Below are 18363 nucleotides of genomic sequence, written 5' to 3'. Positions count from 1 at the left end.
GCATCCCACGTCTTGAATTGCTGACATGTATCACACTAAATGAATGATATCGGATCCTGAAGCAGGCCTCCCCTCTTGATGTCTGTGCCCTGTGTCTGACCTTGGGCTTTCTCAAGGGATCAGTGCCATGTGTCCCCTCAGCTGTGGAGAATTAAAGGAGAGACAGAGAGGAGCAGAGGACAGGAAAAAGAGAGAGAGAGAGAGAGACTCTACTTGGCATGTTCTTTATGATCAAAGGGTGGATACCCTTAGGCATTTGATTGACGTCTGTGTGTGCATTGGGTGCATGGGACATGCATGTATATTCCTGGAGTTGAAGTTGAGTGATGTGTGTTGGGGGAGGGCGACGACAGAGGGTGTGATGGCTAATCTTGCACCCCGGCAGTTTTGATCCCTTTGACTGGTAAGAGATGGGACATGGTGCCTTTATGTCTCTGAGATCAGCTGCGCTAAGTCTGAGATTAAGAAGGGAGATCCGGTATAAGAGTGAATCTACAAAGGCAGTGTGCCTGAAATAGTGCAGGAAAGAGCTGGAACATGAGCTCACACATGTTGCACTTGTTGCCCATCTGACATGTCATAAATTGCATACATAAAATCAGACATAGTCACAGAGGAAGATAACCAAGCTGGAAAATTAACTGTGGTCCCATATTTAAGTGACAGCTCACAGCGCCCTCTGCTGCCAGACAACACAAAGCTCAGAGGATTTTATACAGAAGATGTTTTTTAAGGTTTTTTCTTTTATGGTCTTTATTTTATGCAGAGAGCATTTCAGGTATTTCAGGGAAGATAAGCTGGTTCTGATTTGAGCTGTAAATTTGTAAAATGCGGTTTGTTCTTTTAAAGTCTTAAAGGGGCAATCCACTGATTTTTTTTCCATTTCAGTGGAAAGTTTAACCACATTTTCTCTTTCAAGTTTACTAATCACACGAAGCAATACTCATTACATGAAATAGTGTTTTCTTTAGTTCTAGCAGGAACTTTCCAAAGTCTGAAAAAATAACTTCAAATGATGTAACCATAGTTATCTTCCCTCTGGACTGGAAACTTGTCAATTAAAATGGAAAACCTGCGTTATGGTTGTAAGGAAACATGCTATTGAGTAACATTACGGAAATTGTATCCAACACTTGTGGAGCTGGACCCAAACTAGGGAGTCAGGATATATCTTGGCCTCTGCTAAAGACCTGCGACCAAAAAATATCAAAAATCTTCAAAAAGACCAAAACCAACAATGAATGAATTGATCCTACTAACAAGTATTGCCTGTAGAGTCACACTGTTCCACGGGGTGACATTTTCCTTCATAACCATGAATACAACCACTGTTACTGTGAGTCCATCCCAGATACTGTACACCACCCTGCTGCTGCAAATGCTCACCAGAGCACCAACTGTGCATCAATCTGCGGCTAAAAATAGTCCCCAAAAATGCACTATTTACTATTGTTTGATTAACATTTGTTACAGTAACAGTGCCCAGCTGTTTCAGAAGAATTTAGCCTTTTAAAAAAAATGAAACATATTTGTGTCAGATTGAATGGGCTTGAGGCTGAGAGGAAGTCGGAAAGTAATGTGAGAGACAGATGAACACATTGACGGTTTTGATCCTTTTCATGGCGTTTGATGACAATAAGACAAATATAGAATAACACCAGAGTTAACTTCAAAACTTACCAGAACAAAAATGTGGAATAGCAAGAGTCAGAAACGAGATGATCAAGGCCAATTAAACAGACCAGAGTCTTATCTGAGAAAGAGAAGAGCCTTTTATTCATCACTGTTTCAAATGTTTTCAAAGGAGAGAGCAAGGAGAAGGTTGTTTGAGAATCAGTTGAAGGTGACAGGGGGAAGCAATGAGGATAACATGTACAAGATTTTTTTTTTTTTTTTTTTTTGCATTTTTACATTTTTTTCCAGCAATAAATGTTCAGAATGTGAAAGCACCTGCAGTATTTTCGCATTGTGAACATGTACTGTGACAGTACTGTTGATCAGGTAAAGCACTGCGACCTTACAGCTTCGACCATTTTTCTTGTCTCAGAGTAGTTTAAAGTTCTTACATCATAAATCTTCAATGTAAGGAAGAAAAAAAGCAAAGCAAACAATAAAAAACTCACTTATTTTTCACTTTTGGCCCTGGATGTATATAATTTACAAATTTAGTTTTTAACCACCCAACCTTTGAATCACATACTGTCAGCCACGGCCCATCCATCAGGCATCTTCTATCCAATTCTAATTGCGGTTTTAAATTGAATACTTCTGTTTAAGTACTTCATATGTAATTGCTGCCTTTATTTTGCAGTAGGCAATATTTGAGAGATACTTTTTCACTCCAAATTGGCATGTGCAGTATTAAGCTGCTGTATAACCATCTGACCAAACATGTAGCTATATCCTAGTCTTATTTTTGGAGAGCTTTACAGTAGCAGTTTAACCCCAGGATAGTGACTTTTAGCCTTTTATTTAAAGGAAAAATAGAAAAGGTAAGGGACAGTGGTGTATCATCTAAGATCTGGCTAGAAAGGCAGAAAAAAAAAAATCACCAAATAAATGCATGTAGACTGCATTCATTTGTTCAAGCACGTTGTAAACCCAACTATTTTAAGGAGAAGCTAGTCGTTGTCTTACTTTGAATCTCTACAATGGAGCATCAAAACTAAACAACACTCATCATCTTGAGAGAAAAAAAAACAACAAACAAACACACTAGAACAGAAGCAATGACAAATAAAGATGAGGCAAAGCACAATGTTTCTTTGAAAATCAGGAAGAGAAATGCTGCATGTGGGAGACAAACGGTAGAAGTCCTATTTAGCCAGCTCCTGAGCGTGGCTTTTGTTCTGTTTCGTCCACTCTGGTGCAAAGGGCTTTACCTGCAAACCCCACAACACCAGCAGACTCAGAACCATGAGGTAGATCACTGGTCAAACTGACCACAAGAGAAAAAAAAACAAACAAAAAAAAAACAACAACAACCCTCCTAAAAGATGCCCATTCTGTGAAAACTTGTAATTTCATAAAAGTACGGCTCTTGTTACATGTCATTTCTGGAGTTTAAAAAAGGAAACGGGGGAGGGGGTGGGGGGGGAAGAATTGCCTTGCTCTGAGTTTGTCACCGTTCTTTTTTTCTCAGTATTGCAGTGGGACTCTCATTGTCTTTATTGCCACCAGAAGACTAGATAGCGAAACACTCCATGATTTCACACACACGTTTGATCAATCAGATAGAAATATGACACCTGATCAAGTTCAATGAAGAAATGTTGGAGAATGTTTGATGTGACGTAAGGAAGGCACCTTTTCCAATAATAAATTCATTAATTCCTAATGAAATGGTCACCTGTATCAGCTGTCAAGTGCAGTTGAACACCAATTGATTTTGTAAGCTACTCTGTGACAGCTGTGGAAACCAAAAATGAAGCTTTTCTGAAACTTTAAACTTCAGTGCAAACAAGGTTTTGCAAGGGTTTTTCATATATCACAAATGAAGTAACTATAAAATCACAGAAACCTTGAAGGGGGGAAAATATCTCAATCTCATGCATTTTAATATCACATCATACTGGGGATGATGGGGAGTGGGGGGCATGGGGGGGGTCTGGAAAGGGGTGGGAGGGTCCTCTGGCTTTTATTTGAGAATCCTTGAAAAAAGAGAAAAAGAAGAGCATGTTGTTTCTTATCAAAATAAATCTTGTTTTTTTTTTCTGTGATTAGCCAACTGCTTGAGTCCATTTACACTGTCCTCATTTTCCCACCACAAACATCGGGGCTGTGCAAAAAAGTTCATGTGTCTGGTCCAATCAAAGAAGGCCGTGACTGTTATCACTGTGATGTCATCAGCAACGCCGCACCTGCCTTCTGGCTCACAGAGTGGTAATCTAGCCTAAAGATAAAAACACAGCAAGCAGAAGCATTGATACACAGAGCGACATTAGGGTTGTATTATCTCTGACCAACTCAGTGCAGTGCATTTTTTTTAATGAAAGAGAGTCATATGGTCTTAATAACATTTAGATTATTAAAGTTTTTATTCCACTTCTTTAAGAAATCCCTGGTGTGTCTGATTAATGCACCCTTTATGAAGGTTTATTTAGTTATAACTAATTTCTGTTCCATTTGTGTGTTTCCTTCCATCGGTGTGAATGTGTACATGATGTGCGTCAGGTGTGTGTGTGTGTGTGTGTGTGCATGCAAACAGGTGTGTGTCAGGAGAACAAGGAAGTGAGTGGTACCTCGCTGCCGGCTCCTGCAGGTGATTAGCTTTTCTTGGGTTGGCAGCTGGTTATATAAGCTTTAACCTTGTTTTCTTGGTTTTGGTTTTGTTGATTACCTTCCTAGTTAGATTTGTTTTTATTTGTTTTGTTGGCCTTTTCCTGCCCTGAAGTTATGTTTAAGCTCCAGAAGTTGTAAATAAATTCACCTTCATTACAGTCAGCGGTCTGTCTCTGCAGCTGCTTGGGACTTGAGGAATATGGGGCCTTTTTATGTTGTGTCTTGACTACCCCTAGATGGGGTATTACACTAATTTATATGTATTAATGATTAAAAAATAATTCACTAATGTTTCATACATCAGTTATAATCCATCAATAAGAACAACTTTTGGGTTGCCAGGTTGTAAAAAAAAAAATTCTTTTGGCTGGTGTTTATCCTCCTCCAGCATGATGCATGTTTTGTCTTTGTAGCTTTAGTGCATCAACACCGCTCCCGTGGATCATTTCACCACTAAACTTCTGGAAAAGCACTGGAGAGCATCTGAACTGAAATCAATTTTTAAAAAACATAACAATATTTACTACAGCAGAGCTGACAGAGTATTATAAAAAAAAAAACCTTTAATTTATACTAGCAGACTCGATGGGTTATTTAAGTAGAAAACCCATGAGCATTTATTTATATTTATAACAACATTATAACCATAATACAGCCAAAAGGATTTTCCATAATGTGGTAACCCCAAAATTGTTCTCATTAATGTCTCATAACTATATCTACAATCTATAAAGCCTTAATAAAGCAATTACTTACAATGTATAAACCCTTAATAACAGATGCCTGATTAGAAAGTGGTACCATGACTTCAATTACGAGTCAATAAAGTTGCTAAAACAAACAACCTGCCCTCATTTAAGTCAGCTGGCCTTCACTCAGAAACTGGAGCGTACCTGTGATTACTTGCTGAGTTGACTGTAAGGAGACGAGTTGTTGGAAGAATCCACTTGCTGCTGTGTGCCATTTTCCTGAAAAGCAAAACGTTATAATGACCACCATCACTTTGTTTGCACTGCAATAATTGATAGTTTTAGAGGATAAAACACACCAGAAGCAACTAAAGGTCCCAAGTTTTTTTGGTGCATTGTAATTAAAAAGAATTACTGTTTTTTTTACTGTAAGATACATCACAGTTAAATGGACACCAGGTAGAAGCTGAATGTTTTGGATGAAGAGTTGAATGAGATGATTCTACTATAAACTTACAGCTGCTGCCTGCATGGGAGGATACTGAGGCATGTAAGCTCCTTGGACACCAGGGTTGGCGGCAATATACTGTGAAACAGGAAAAAAAAACAGACAAAATTCTATATAATCACATTGTCTGGCCTTTCCTTACACACATGTTGTGCTAAACATAATCATCACCCTACTACAAATAGCTGAAACTAGTATTCTATCATAATATTCTATATTATATGATTACTGCTGTGCGTGATGTAGGATATCCCAGAATTCAACTCACCGCTCCAGTGTTTCCCAATGACAGCTGGCCCATCTGCTGAGTAATCATGGCTGTGGGGTGCAATGACATGGAGGGATCCACAGAGGGAGACATCACAGGAGCCTGCAATATAAGGCAGCCGGGTTGTTTTTTTGTTGTTTTTTTTTTTAAAACCACGAATCACATGATAGTTGTACAAATTTAATCAACTAATTCTGATACAACATGAATGTAACATGAAGGCTGCAACCACAGTGGCAAGCAGTTGTGAGTATAAATAGAGCTGTTGTTTAAGACCTTGTATACAAGACAGAACTGAAAGCTTATCTTGGAAAAAGTGTGGTTTTGATGTTTTGCTGCAGTAACTTTGTGATAATATGTTAATCTAGGGTGATATATAAAGTATTTTATGCGCCTGTGTTACATTAAGTGATGAAAATAAGTAGAAAGTATAACATTGTCGGCTTTAGCCTGTTTTCAGATGCGGTATATTTCTTTTAAACATGACGCCTTTAGGGAATAGACCATTTCCTAGTAACAAGTGGGGGAAGGGGCAGATCAGCAGAGACACTTGTTCCACTGGAAACCATCTGTTGGAAGAGTCAAAGAGTCACAAGACTGTCTCTGCTTCAGGCATTTCCTGCTGGATCCAGAGAGAGGGAGGGAGGTAGGAGGGGGGGGGGTTGTGGTTGAATGTCTTTTTAGTTGTTCCATTTCTCTCTCACACACTCAAACACACATACACACTTGCAATATGTAAATACACCGAGGCACGTTTTTGCAGAACTCATCTCAGCTCCTTCTCCTACATTTGGGGAAGTTTTGGACGTTGTTAGTTTAACTGTGTCAGCAAAAGTAACACTCTGAGCTCAGGGCTTTAGCTGTAGCATTGCCACACGCCCATTTCCTGTACACAGAATAGGAGGTGGCATATAAGTATATGAGAGAAAAAAAAAGGCAGGGCTGTTGCTCTCTTACCGGGTGTTGCATGATATATGGTTGATGCGCCACCCAAGAATGACTCTGTACCTGATGAAAAGTCAGACAGGAAGGGAAAGGCAGACAGGAGACAGATGGAAAGAGAGAAAGAGTCATTTATTTACTTCAATTACACTTTTATGTTACAAACTAACTTCACATCTGCAATAAGCATTTTTTTTTTACAAGGATGTTTTCAGTCTGGAGTGGATGTTGCAACAACATCCACTCATCCATCCTTCCATCATTTCATCTATCCGTTTTGAAGCCACTTATCCTGGTCAGAGACTCTGGTTAACCATGACAGCCGAAACATATTTAAAGCCCTCAGCATGTCAGATGGTATTTCTGTCTTTTTTAGCAGCACTTTAGAAGTTCTTCTTCTACATCTCAACGATATTCCAAGTGGGTCAATCATTCCCAACCCTTATTGCACAACCTGGGAGGTCGTATCTCTCCATCTCCTGAGGTGCTGAATGGTTCTCCAGAACCTCTTTGATGCCGTCAAGAAAGTCAGTCTGGTAGCTTTTAACAAGCATGTTCCAGACTCAGGTTCTTGTTTATGTAACTATACTAGCTGTGGCCATTTTGGCTTGTTTCTCCACTGAGAGTCACACCTAAGCCAACCTGGCCTTCTTCAGCTTGACAGGTTCCCACACCACTGGTGCCCACCAGAGGGCTCTTGGGCTGCCAACCTTTCTCAGCACAGTTCTTTTTAGCCACTGCCACAATCCTCAAGGCAAAGGTTGGGCGCAATGCTCATTGGGCAAGTTGCAGAGCTTGGGAAGATGAAAGTGTTGTGGACATTGGCAGCAGAGGCAATGTGTTGGGATGTGGGGGACAGGCTGGTGCAGTTACTTCTACATACAGCATTACCTCTGGAGCCAAACCTCCGTCAGAATCCAGGCAGTTGTGGTAAAAAACTCACTCCCAGTGGATGAGAAGGCTATTTGGATGTGACTGCTAGACCCAGTCTGATTGCCTAAATTCAGACTATTACACCTTCTTGGAGACAAGGTGAGTCAGGTACTTGAGAGAAAGCATCACCTTCTAACTACATAATCTTACTTGGAGACTTCAGGGCTCATGCTGGCATTGAGTGAGGCACCTGAATGAGAATGGGCTCACCCATCTGATTGAAAAGCTTTATTAGATGTGAACACTATTTATGGATTGGCACAAAAAGCTCCTTATTCAAACACAGGGAAGCTCATAAGAGTTCATAGTGTTCAATTTCTCTTGGAAAACTGCACAAAGAGAACGGCTGAGTTATGACTTTGAACTTATTACCAACTCCCCACATGACGGGAATGTGCCAAACAGGCCTGGTAGACCCAAACATGTAGTGGGTTTATCTGGAGACCATCTGGCAGCAGACTCTGTTCAAAACCTCTATTGTGTGTTGCAACCCTGCTGAACAACAACCCTCAGATCAGAGTCATCCCTCATGGGCAAATTACTTTCAAGCCACGGATTTTGTCAGTGGTCGGAAGTGTTTTGGTGCACATAAACTGATGAATCAAAACTTGTGAATGAAATATTAAGCAACAGTGAGCAAGAGTGCAATTCAGAGAAAGGGTGACTCAGAGAAGATGGCTGTACTTTCTGTAAAAGGGATTTTTTTTTTACAACTACAACCCAATGAACCCATAAACTTACTCTCATATTGCTGATTGACCCAGTCCTTTAAACACTGAAAATTTCAAATTATCTCCCACTGCCACATGGAGCTGCCAATATCTGAGGTGGCCCAGGGCAGTTTCAACACTTATTCTTGCATCTATAGCACCTGTGCAACCCACACATGAGCAAAAATACACCCTAACGCACATATGCATGTACATTTCATAACCTCACACGCAACTTGAAGGGGAAGAGAGAGACAGTGAGTGAGAGAGAGAAAGAGATAGATCATTTAAATTCAGTTCTCGCTTTTGGGCATGTTTATAGCAGCACATTAAAGGGATCTTCCGCAGTACCTGGTAAGCAGAGACTGGAGACATGTAGGGAGACATTGCAGGCTGCACAGTCATTATCCTGTTGGTCACTGGATACGGAGAGGGATAATACCTGAACAACAGAGAGTATTTCAAAATACAGTTCAAGATTTATGAGGCTAGCAAAAATTTAAATGATGTCATGACCAGTTGTTATCTTTGACCTACCCATTCTGTATAGCTGCTGAGGAGGGGTCATAGGTAAGAGTCATGGCACCCTACGGGGAGGAAATACATAATATGGAATCAAATATTTCGAACATACTGCTATTGAGCACCTAATTGGATAATAATGGAAAATATCACTGAAAATCATCACTTCTCTCTCATATGAAAAAGAAAATAGTTTACATTATGTGAGATATTAAGTGGATACATACTAGTCTGAGATCCCCTGTCTGTCCATTGGGAAGAAATCCACTGTGAGCATGTTTCTTCCTTTGACTGTCTGCAAACTTACACAGCAAGGGCTGAGAAGGAGCTGGGGGCAAAGCAATAGGAATGGTTAGTAACCGACATATTAACGATTATTTTCATCACCGCCTCCACAGTTTTTATTGGAAGGAAAGTGTATAGAAAGGTGAAATTCTTTCCTACCCAGAGCTCCAGAGGCAATCTTGATAAATTTCCCATTAAAGTGTGAGATCACTGCGTTACACTGCTCTGTTGTGTCCATCCTAACATGAGAGAGGATAAAACAATAAAACATGACTCATCAACAAGGCGCACAGAGAGACAATCTACAGCACAACTTATAACTCAAAGTGGTATTGTTAGAGATATTGCAAATTGGAAGAACTCATAGACTCTTTGACTGTCAAGCTCACAGATGCAACTGTGAATGCAGTTTTGGTTGCCGTAAAACTGCTAAAAAAACTCTGCTTTCACTCAACATGTTTTAGTAAAGATGAACACATTTTTGTTCACCAATTACTCTGCTGCAACAGAGGCTACAATGTCATTGCTGAGAACCTGTTTGAGTTGTAATTTGGAGTTACTTTATAATACTTATATTAACGATCACAGGTTTGGGATGCTTATTGTTTAAGTGTGATTCAGATGAGAATAAACGAGCGCTCCTTTTTGTCATTTCTCTACGACTGACCTGGCGAAGCCCACGCCTCGGCTGTTGCCGCTGTAGTCTCGGAGGATCCGCGTAGAGACGACTTGTCCGAAAGGCTGCAGCATGTTTTCCAACTCTTTCTCATCCACAGACAGAGGCAAGTTGGAAATATACAGATTTGTGGGGTCTTGCTCCTGTTGCTGCTCATATAAAAGAAGATGGAGAGGAAGAAGTCAATTGAATATGATGTGTGTTATTTTAATTTTCATATGTGGCATCTGAACTGAGAGAGAGGCACATCTGTAAATGCAAACATCAGGCAAATATGCACTCAACCACAGATAAAGGCAGTATCTCTATTTCTCCTGACCAATGAAATGCCTGAAAACAACAAAAACTATTTTTCTCTGTTACAAAACTTGCTAGTCTTTGTGAACCAGAGTTTGAGACTCAGCTTAAGTATGGTTAAGGGTCATAGAAAGACATTTGATTAAACAAACATCAATAAGCTCTCTTGCACAAACACATGACCACACATACACACACACACACACACTGAAACACACTTCATCTGTATTGTGTAGCAGCTCAGTGCCTCTATGGCCTTCCCTAGAAACAGCAGGAGAGCATTGTAGCCTAGCTACCATAACACACAAACTGCACTCTGCCGTGTTTGTTCCAAACAGAGCTGCTACATGTGGGTCTCCAGAGAGCAACCCTGCATCAATGAACTCTAACCCATGAATTTAAGCACAGAAACACTGGCCGGGCCGAGAAAGGGAAGGACCTGAAACTGAAATGTTATGATCTAGAGAATTTCCGCTTCTGATTATGAAACAAATCACACATATGATGCATAGATATCCTGTCTGTCAGCTAAAAGTATTTTAGAAAGATGAAAAACTGGTATATTGTTTGGTAGTCACAGAGAGAAGATAAAGGATGCTGCTTTCGTGCTACAATGCAGATATGCAAACATCAGTATGCATTCATGGTAATCGTTAACACTCAGTGACATAGTGATAATACTGGTAAGAATCTGTACTATCTATACAGTATAAGATGATGTGTTACTGTGTGAGCTGGTGGTCCTGTGTGTAACGTGTCAGGCTGACTGACAGGTTATTTGGCAGAGCGAGACTTGACATCTGGTTTCTACAGTGAAAGTAAATGGGGTCACGGGAAGAACAGCTTGTCAGCTGAGGTCATGTGACCAGTCTAATGTCATCCTCTAACACACACTGGACATATGCACGCATTACAGAAGCACAACCTCATAGAGATGTTCACACACACACACGCACATGCACGCACACACACATGCACAAAACACATGCCTGCACCAAACTCACCTTGGCCATCTGGGCCTGAATGCCGCTGGTTTTCAGAGCATGTACTGCCTTTAAAGCAGCCGCTGGGCTGTCAAAGTCCACAAAGCCGTAACCTGTGGTTGGTAGAGCAGTATTTACATGAATGGCACTCAATGAGAAGCACAAACACCTATTGTACATTTTGTACCAACAGTATTATTCAGGGATGGCTACAGTAATATGTACTGATATTTATTGTTTATTACTGTAAACATATCAAGATATTTTTTTTAAAATGATGAATCATGATACACAATTTAGTTGTTTTAATTCAAACTACAAAACAAACAAACTACAAATTCTAAAAGGAACAAACCAGTGTTTGCATGTATAAACCCCTTATACTGTATGACAAAAATATGTCTACTTGCTGCTTGTTCACTATTTTGGAAAGCATACAATCGTGTAGAGCTGCAACAATTATTCAATTTATCCGTTGGTTGCCAACTATTAAATTAAATTATGTTAATCGATTGATTGTTTGGAGTCATTCTTTAAAATGTCCAAATTCTCTGATTCCAGCCTCTCAAATGGTTTCTATGACAGTAAATCCAATATCTTTGAGTTGTGGACTGTTTGTTGGGACAAAAAAGAAGACATCCTGGGCTTTGGGAAACAGTGATGGACATTTTTCACCACTTTAGAAATTTTGTGGACCAAAATAAGTAATTGAATAATCGAGAAAACAATCCAACAGATTCATCGATAATGGAAATAATGGTTAGCTGAAGCCTTACAATTGTGTTTCTGTTTTTTGAATGTGTTCTTCCATCATCCAGTCAGTCACTGGTTTCCGTTCATTTCCATAAAACGAATGGTGAGAAAATCCACTTTGAGAGGCTCTAAATCTTCCTGAGTTTGGTTATCCGTCATAATCTGCTTTTGTTTTTGTCAAATTGAAATTATCATTGCATTGTGATGCACTACAGACTTTGCAAATGTTTCCACGCTTTCAGCTGCACTGCAGTACCACGCAACGGCATCACCGCTTTGACAAAATAAAAGCAGACACATTTACTGTTCATGGTCACTGTGATGGATTACCCAACTCCAACAAGTATCAAGTTGCTGCAAATAGATTTTCATATGCTATGGAAATGAATGGAAACCAGTAGCTGCCATTGAAGTTATGGAAAACACATCCAAACATATAAAACAACATGGTATTCTTTGGAAAATCATTTGAACTCATATAAAGTGCACAAACAAATTGTGGCTAAAACATGGAAAAACACTGGTATGATACAACAACTATAACAGGTGATTCAGCATAGTTTAACTAACAACAGGATAATATGTTCCAGCTAAGTTGCAGCAGTTAAGCTACTGCTAAAATCTACTTTTTTATATTGTTAAGCCCAGATCGGTGACTGCTGGTGAGTAAATGACCTTACTGACCTTTACATTTGTTGGTGGTCTTGTCCAGGATTGCCTTTGCTGACTGAATCTTGCCATACCTGTGCACACAACAACATGTCACTTACTGTCAAAGATCGGTCTTTGAGAATTATGAATCAGCAGCTAAGACTTGTGAAAACGTCTCCTCATTGGCCTGGATTACTCTGTATGTGTTATTAATGCCAGTTAAATATGTATATATATATATATATATATATATATATATATATATATATATATATATATATATATATATATATATATATATATATATATATATCTTTGTAGGAGACATTTGTCGAGAGACTACCTTCACTTATGACAGATTAAAATGAACATACAGGCAGAAAAGATGAATTAATAGAAACAATAACCAACACTGATATTCATGGAGATAACTGGTGATTTTAGAGGCACATACTGTACATCACTACTCTTCCTACGTGTTTCCAAACACTATTAATCCAATTTCAATGTATCAGGCTTTGCTCGATCGCCGACTTTATACTCAAGTTGAACTGTGTGGTACGAGCTGCGAGCTGCTATCTGAGCACACACACCATACAGACTAAATGCCTAGCTGACATCACCATTCAGACCTTGTTGCTATGAAAAGCGCTTTCATTTCTGCTTTGTGCTGGCAAACACCATTGGGAACATGAACAAAACACAAGCAAACAGGACACAAACAGCTGCTGCTGCCGCTGGTTACATGGGTGAATGCCTCCCTCCATATGCTTGTGATTCAGAGGGAAAGAGAGGAGACAAAACTCCACTAATTATGGCATCTACCACACTAACCACTCAGACTGTAGCCTATAGTATCAAGTATCGAACATGTTCACTGGGCTGCTTAACATGACTGATTTTTTTCTTTTTGGAAAACAATCATTTTTACAGTCTGCTTCACATACCTCAGTTGAGCTATGTCTTTTCCATGTGTGAGTCTGTTTATATGGTGGTTGGAGCATTTTATGAGTCAGTGTACACTATGGCTAAACCAATGTGTGTTTTTGAATGCCAATATTGACATTTTTGCACTGAAAATGCAAATTTCAATTTATTTTTTTTTATCTGTAATCTGTAGCCATTTAAATGCAAAATATTTCCCTTTATTCAGTTGCTTTTTTTCCCCAAAAGCCTCTTATTGTCAAGATGTAAACCCTTAAAGGAATAGTTTTGGGAAATATGCTTATTCACTTTCTTGCCGTGAGTTAGATAAGAAGATCGATACCACCCTTATACATGAGAGAGGGGTGAAGAGACGAGGGATGGGCAGAGAGCCCAGTATTTTTATTTGTATCTGTATTTGTTGAGGCAGCAAAATAATTTGTATTTGTATTTCAATATAAGTGGAAATAGATGTAACAATCCTGTTTTTGTTTTTATTACACTTCTAATTATAGGATATTAAAGTGTTAAAATAAGTGTTCTTCAATAAACTACTTTGCAAAGGAAGATTCCCACACTGGGTCTCAAACTTCGGTCTCCCAAACCACAGACAACTGCGCTGACCACACAACCAAAGCTCAGCTCTGCCAGACCCACAGACCTGAAGCTACTTATACATTCTTGACACAGAGACAGACAGCAGAGCGGAGCAGAGGAGAGAGACGGGGATGGCAAAGGAAACGAGCCCTGAGCTGCATGCTGTTATTTGACATGTCTTTTTTTTTCTTCCTGAAAACAAATCATTTAAAAAATATTTGTATGAAATAAGTATTCATAAAAACCCATTACTTCTTCTTTTCTGAATACTGTATTCGGATTCGGCTCCACCCCTAGAAGAGACGCTGTGCTGCTGTCTGAAGAGTCGCTGACTGAGATTACTCTGAGCAGCGTATATGGGAATAAATTACAGTATAATAGATTTGTGTATATTTCTTGCTGCATAACTCGCTGCTGTTGCACCATGCTGCTCTGTCTTGTCTGTCCATGTGTCGGCAGTGTCCTTTTTTCGCGCCACAGCGTTATCAGTTATGAATTTTTCACCACATGAGAAAATGGACATGTAACATGAGAGCGTGTGAAAAGTGTCAATTGCATGAGTCTCACAGTCAATGCGTGAGAGTTGGCAGCTCTGAAATTTCCTAAAAGCAAAACTATTTTTATTAAAGGACCACTGTGTAAGATTTAGTGGTATCTAAGGGAACAGACTTGGCAGAAAAGGAATATAATATTCACAAGTATGTTTTAATTGGTGTATAGTCCCATGAAAATAAGAATCGTGTTTTCGTTACCTTAAAATGAGCCATTTATATCTACATAGGGAGCAGGTCCCCTTCCATGGAGGCCGCCATTTTGCACCGCCATGTTTCTACAGTAACCCAGAATGGACAAACCAAATACTGGCTCTAGAGAGGGCCTTTCGTGAACCACCGCCGTAGGTTCTCCTACACGCTTGGAAGGGGAAGGGGAGGGGAATTCAGTTGGTTGCAATCTGCAGCCTCACTGCTAGATGCCACTAAATCCTACACACTCGTCCTTTAAAGCAATATTTAATTTACAAAACTGAATACAACCACTGAAAAATTAGGTTAACTTATATGTGCAACTAAAATTTCATAGGCGGTTTTACAGACTGAATTTTTGTATTTATGTAATATGTTATGTACAATATGTATGTTTGTATGCATGTACAGTATGTACCTGTGGTCAAGGAGACACCTTCATTAAATCAGAGTGGAATGACATTGCTATGCGATATCTAAAGCCCGCTATTGGCCCTCAACAGCAAACAAGCGTATCAGTCACAAAAAATTGGTGTGCACACACATTAGCATACTCGTGTGTACTCACTGGTGACAGAGTTTGACCAGGTCCAGGTCTGTAGTAGCAGGGGGCAGGCCACGGATGTAGAGGTTGGTTTTGCTGAGCTGCTCCAGGCCTGTGCTGCTGCTGTTGCTGCTGCTGCTGGGACTGGACGGAGTCATGGGGTAGGACTGCACACAGGAAACCCACTGTTAGGAAGCGTATGGGAGCTAGATAATCTAATTTAAACCCAAGTCAACAGTGATCACAAGAGCATTTCATCTGCGCGAACTGAAAATGCAGAAACGCACAGAAAAGGGCACATTAAGATTTTGTTATTTCATGCTACATTAAAATTCAGTATTGTAATTGGATCTTTTCTCCATTGTGACCCCCCTAAGACAACATCAGGATCTTACAGTCAGAGGTAGGTTTGACCTTAAAGCTCCTGCCTGGATCCGTGTCCAGCAATATACCAGACAATATACCACAGACTATATTAAAATCATATATTCTTGAATGTGGGCCTTTGAGAATCACAATGTGATTTAATCTGTGTTCATGTCTTACATCCTGTTTATCACAAACCTACAGTTTTCTTCATACTCGCGAGCCAAACCACGCAGCACTGCCCTGCAAAGCATTTCCTTCCCCTTACTCATTCATTAAAATAGCTCCCAGCCACCCCAAACCCTCTCTAGATCAGATCAAAGACAAAGCATGGCAGAATCACACCATCTGTCCATAACCAAAGGACAATCCACTCCAAGAGCCAAAGAACATGGATACAACTATAGCCATGCCAAAAAAGAAACACTGAGATATTCTTACACAGTCATGTGATGGTTAAACGTTCATAGCAGCTATTTTTCTTTTTCAGATGCGGAATTGATCGCTGTGGCAGGAACATCTGTTAGGCCTGTTATGTCTTCAAGTAGAGGCCTTACATTTTTGTTGGTATGCAATTACCACACTAACTTTTTTTTTTTTTGAGACCATCAAGGGTTCACATAAGGCCTCCGAGACAGTGCGCCATAAGAGGGCAGCTCCAGTGGTACATTTCACAGAGGCATCATCACCTTATAGCTGACTAAATCAGTGTCACACCTACACTCTGAAAACTCAATGACTGCTTCCCTGCAGGATTTCATATGTGGCTGGTTTCATATTCCTGTGCTCAAAGTAATATACAGCACCTCCTGATGATTAAATATCAAAATTTAATCTAAAAAGGTGAATATTTTGGGTCTTATGGGATGCAGGCTCAAAACTGAAGCCACAATTCACTTCATCCGACACTGGGCTCACATTTCCATCATCAGAGGTTATAAAAACAGCCTCCTCTTGCCTCTGTGCCCGCTTCCTATTTCCATCTTCCATCTAAATCAAAAGATATGATGGTAAGCAAAGGGGGATCCGGCCTTCAATTACCTTTTTGTTCACCTGAGAGGTCAAAATGAAGGATGCACTCCAGCACACCGACTTACATTATTACACAGAGCTCTCTGGAGTCACCCAGAATGCATTAACCTATAAAATGGACTACAATAACCGTCGTGCATATTGACCAGAGTGGGTGAGTGACTGGGCAAACAAGGTTATATGGACATAATGATTAAACTCTCCGGTTGTAGAGCTATAGGTCAGCAGCTGGTTTCATCTCTCCATCTAGCCTATCAGAAAATCAGCTTCCCGTTTGACAAGTCGGCTGAAAGCAGTGGGTCTATTTTTTTAATCTAATTTAATTCATTTGGTATTAAACATGCATTATATCCTATTTGAAAGCCCAATGTCATATGTGGCTGCTATTATTCAGCCTATCTTAAAGAAAAGACTGTTTAATCAAATGCTGCCTCAAGTGAGAGCGAAAAGTAGCCAGAAAAAAAAAATACAATGTATGTGTATTTTGGCCTACCTGCTTACGATTGGCTGTCTTCAGCGGGTTGCCTGTGTTTGCAAAAATCATCCTGGAGGTTACAGATATTATTTTATTTCCTAATTAGATCCCCCACCAAAAAATAAAAAAATATCGCAACGCAGAGCCACTATAGAGACGGAACCCAAGCGGTGTATGAAGCCTATAAAATAAGCAGTCGGTTTAAAACATCCGCATACTGAACGGGCTGGTTATCAGTAATAAAGTCTGAAATGTAATGTCCTCGGTCCTGCATAGACTGACACATCTATACAGTTAGATGCAAACCAGGCGATGGACCAACCCTCCGGTCCGGTTCATTGATCTACGACGTCCTGGTGCAGACCGCTCGGCAGTCCCACCTACTACAGACCAAACCATCTCCGCCTCTGCAGGGTGTTTGACATCAAATGAACTGCGTGGCCGCCTCGCAAAAACTCACATAGGCCGTTTGTTTTTCGTGACAAAGGCTCGTGGGGACGCGTGTTGTCTGTGGCTCGATTTATAAATGCGTACAAAGTGTTTTGGGGTTTGATTTGCAGGCGCACAATCAGTCGGGCTGAACGCTCGCCGCCTTTCATGTTGTTGTCGTCCGCACATACCAAGCATTCTTCACCCCCACCTCCTCCAACCACACACACACACACACACACACACACACACACACACACACACACACAAATAGAGTCGTATTTCCATCACTTCAGAGGACATTACATTGACTTACATTCATTTCCTGGAGACTTATCCTAACCTTAACTATAACCACCGCGTGCCTAACCCTAACCTTAAAATAACCCTAAATTAATCTTAACTTTAAACCGTATCTTCACCCTAAAATTAATGATTTGCATTAAGGGGACTTGCTTTTTGTCCCCATAAGGGAGGCGAGTCCCCACAACATGAGGAATACCTGGTACACACACACATGCACACACACACACACACACACACACCCTCTTCCTCTTCCTACCCTTCCCCCCATCCAACACACTACATGTCAGAGAATCAGGATGCAATGAAATATACGCAGGGACTGGCCTGGGCTGGAGGTCACAATCTCCCTATAAACCCAACTATGTGAGAACCAGGATTAATAAACAAGAACAGAATATTTGGAAATAACATTAATCTTTACACGCATTAATCATTTTATTTTGTTAAAT

General features: G+C 40.1%; 1 protein-coding gene across 2 annotated transcripts; it reads right to left on the bottom strand.

Moving 5' to 3' along the window:
* Positions 1-1762: 1762 nt before the first annotated feature.
* Positions 1763-17723, bottom strand: rbms1a (RNA binding motif, single stranded interacting protein 1a). 2 transcript variants are annotated; one of them, XM_067585810.1, is made up of 14 exons: positions 17198-17723; positions 15331-15491; positions 12532-12590; positions 11116-11207; positions 9806-9963; positions 9298-9377; positions 9081-9181; positions 8869-8918; positions 8683-8773; positions 6704-6754; positions 5747-5848; positions 5488-5556; positions 5175-5249; positions 1763-3892 (listed from the first exon to the last, which is right to left on the bottom strand). In XM_067585810.1, exons 1-13 carry the CDS (start codon positions 17246-17248, stop codon positions 5181-5183), a joined length of 1134 nt encoding a protein of 377 aa, XP_067441911.1. In that variant the 5' UTR covers positions 17249-17723; the 3' UTR covers positions 1763-3892; positions 5175-5180. The 2 variants fall into 2 exon arrangements, with proteins under 2 accessions (XP_067441911.1, XP_067441921.1); XM_067585820.1 differs by having other exon boundaries at positions 15331-15473; positions 17198-17716.
* Positions 17724-18363: the final 640 nt, after the last annotated feature.

This window comes from Thunnus thynnus, chromosome 1 (genome assembly GCF_963924715.1).
Source record: "Thunnus thynnus chromosome 1, fThuThy2.1, whole genome shotgun sequence".
NCBI lineage: Eukaryota > Metazoa > Chordata > Actinopteri > Scombriformes > Scombridae > Thunnus > Thunnus thynnus.
The sequence above is the reverse complement of the archived record's forward strand: the minus strand, read 5'-3'. Positions and strand labels throughout refer to the sequence as shown.

Bases quoted from the DNA above. Each gene is read 5' to 3' on its own strand.
- rbms1a (XM_067585810.1), bottom strand. From the start codon at position 17,248: ATGATTTTTGCAAACACAGGCAACCCGCTGAAGACAGCCAATCGTAAG. The intron at 12,591-15,330 runs GTGAGTACACAC...TTGTGTGCACAG, and splicing joins CTGGTCAAACTCTGTCACCA to GTATGGCAAGATTCAGTCAG. The intron at 5,849-6,703 runs GTAAGAGAGCAA...CTTATATTGCAG, and splicing joins CATATATCATGCAACACCCG to GCTCCTGTGATGTCTCCCTC.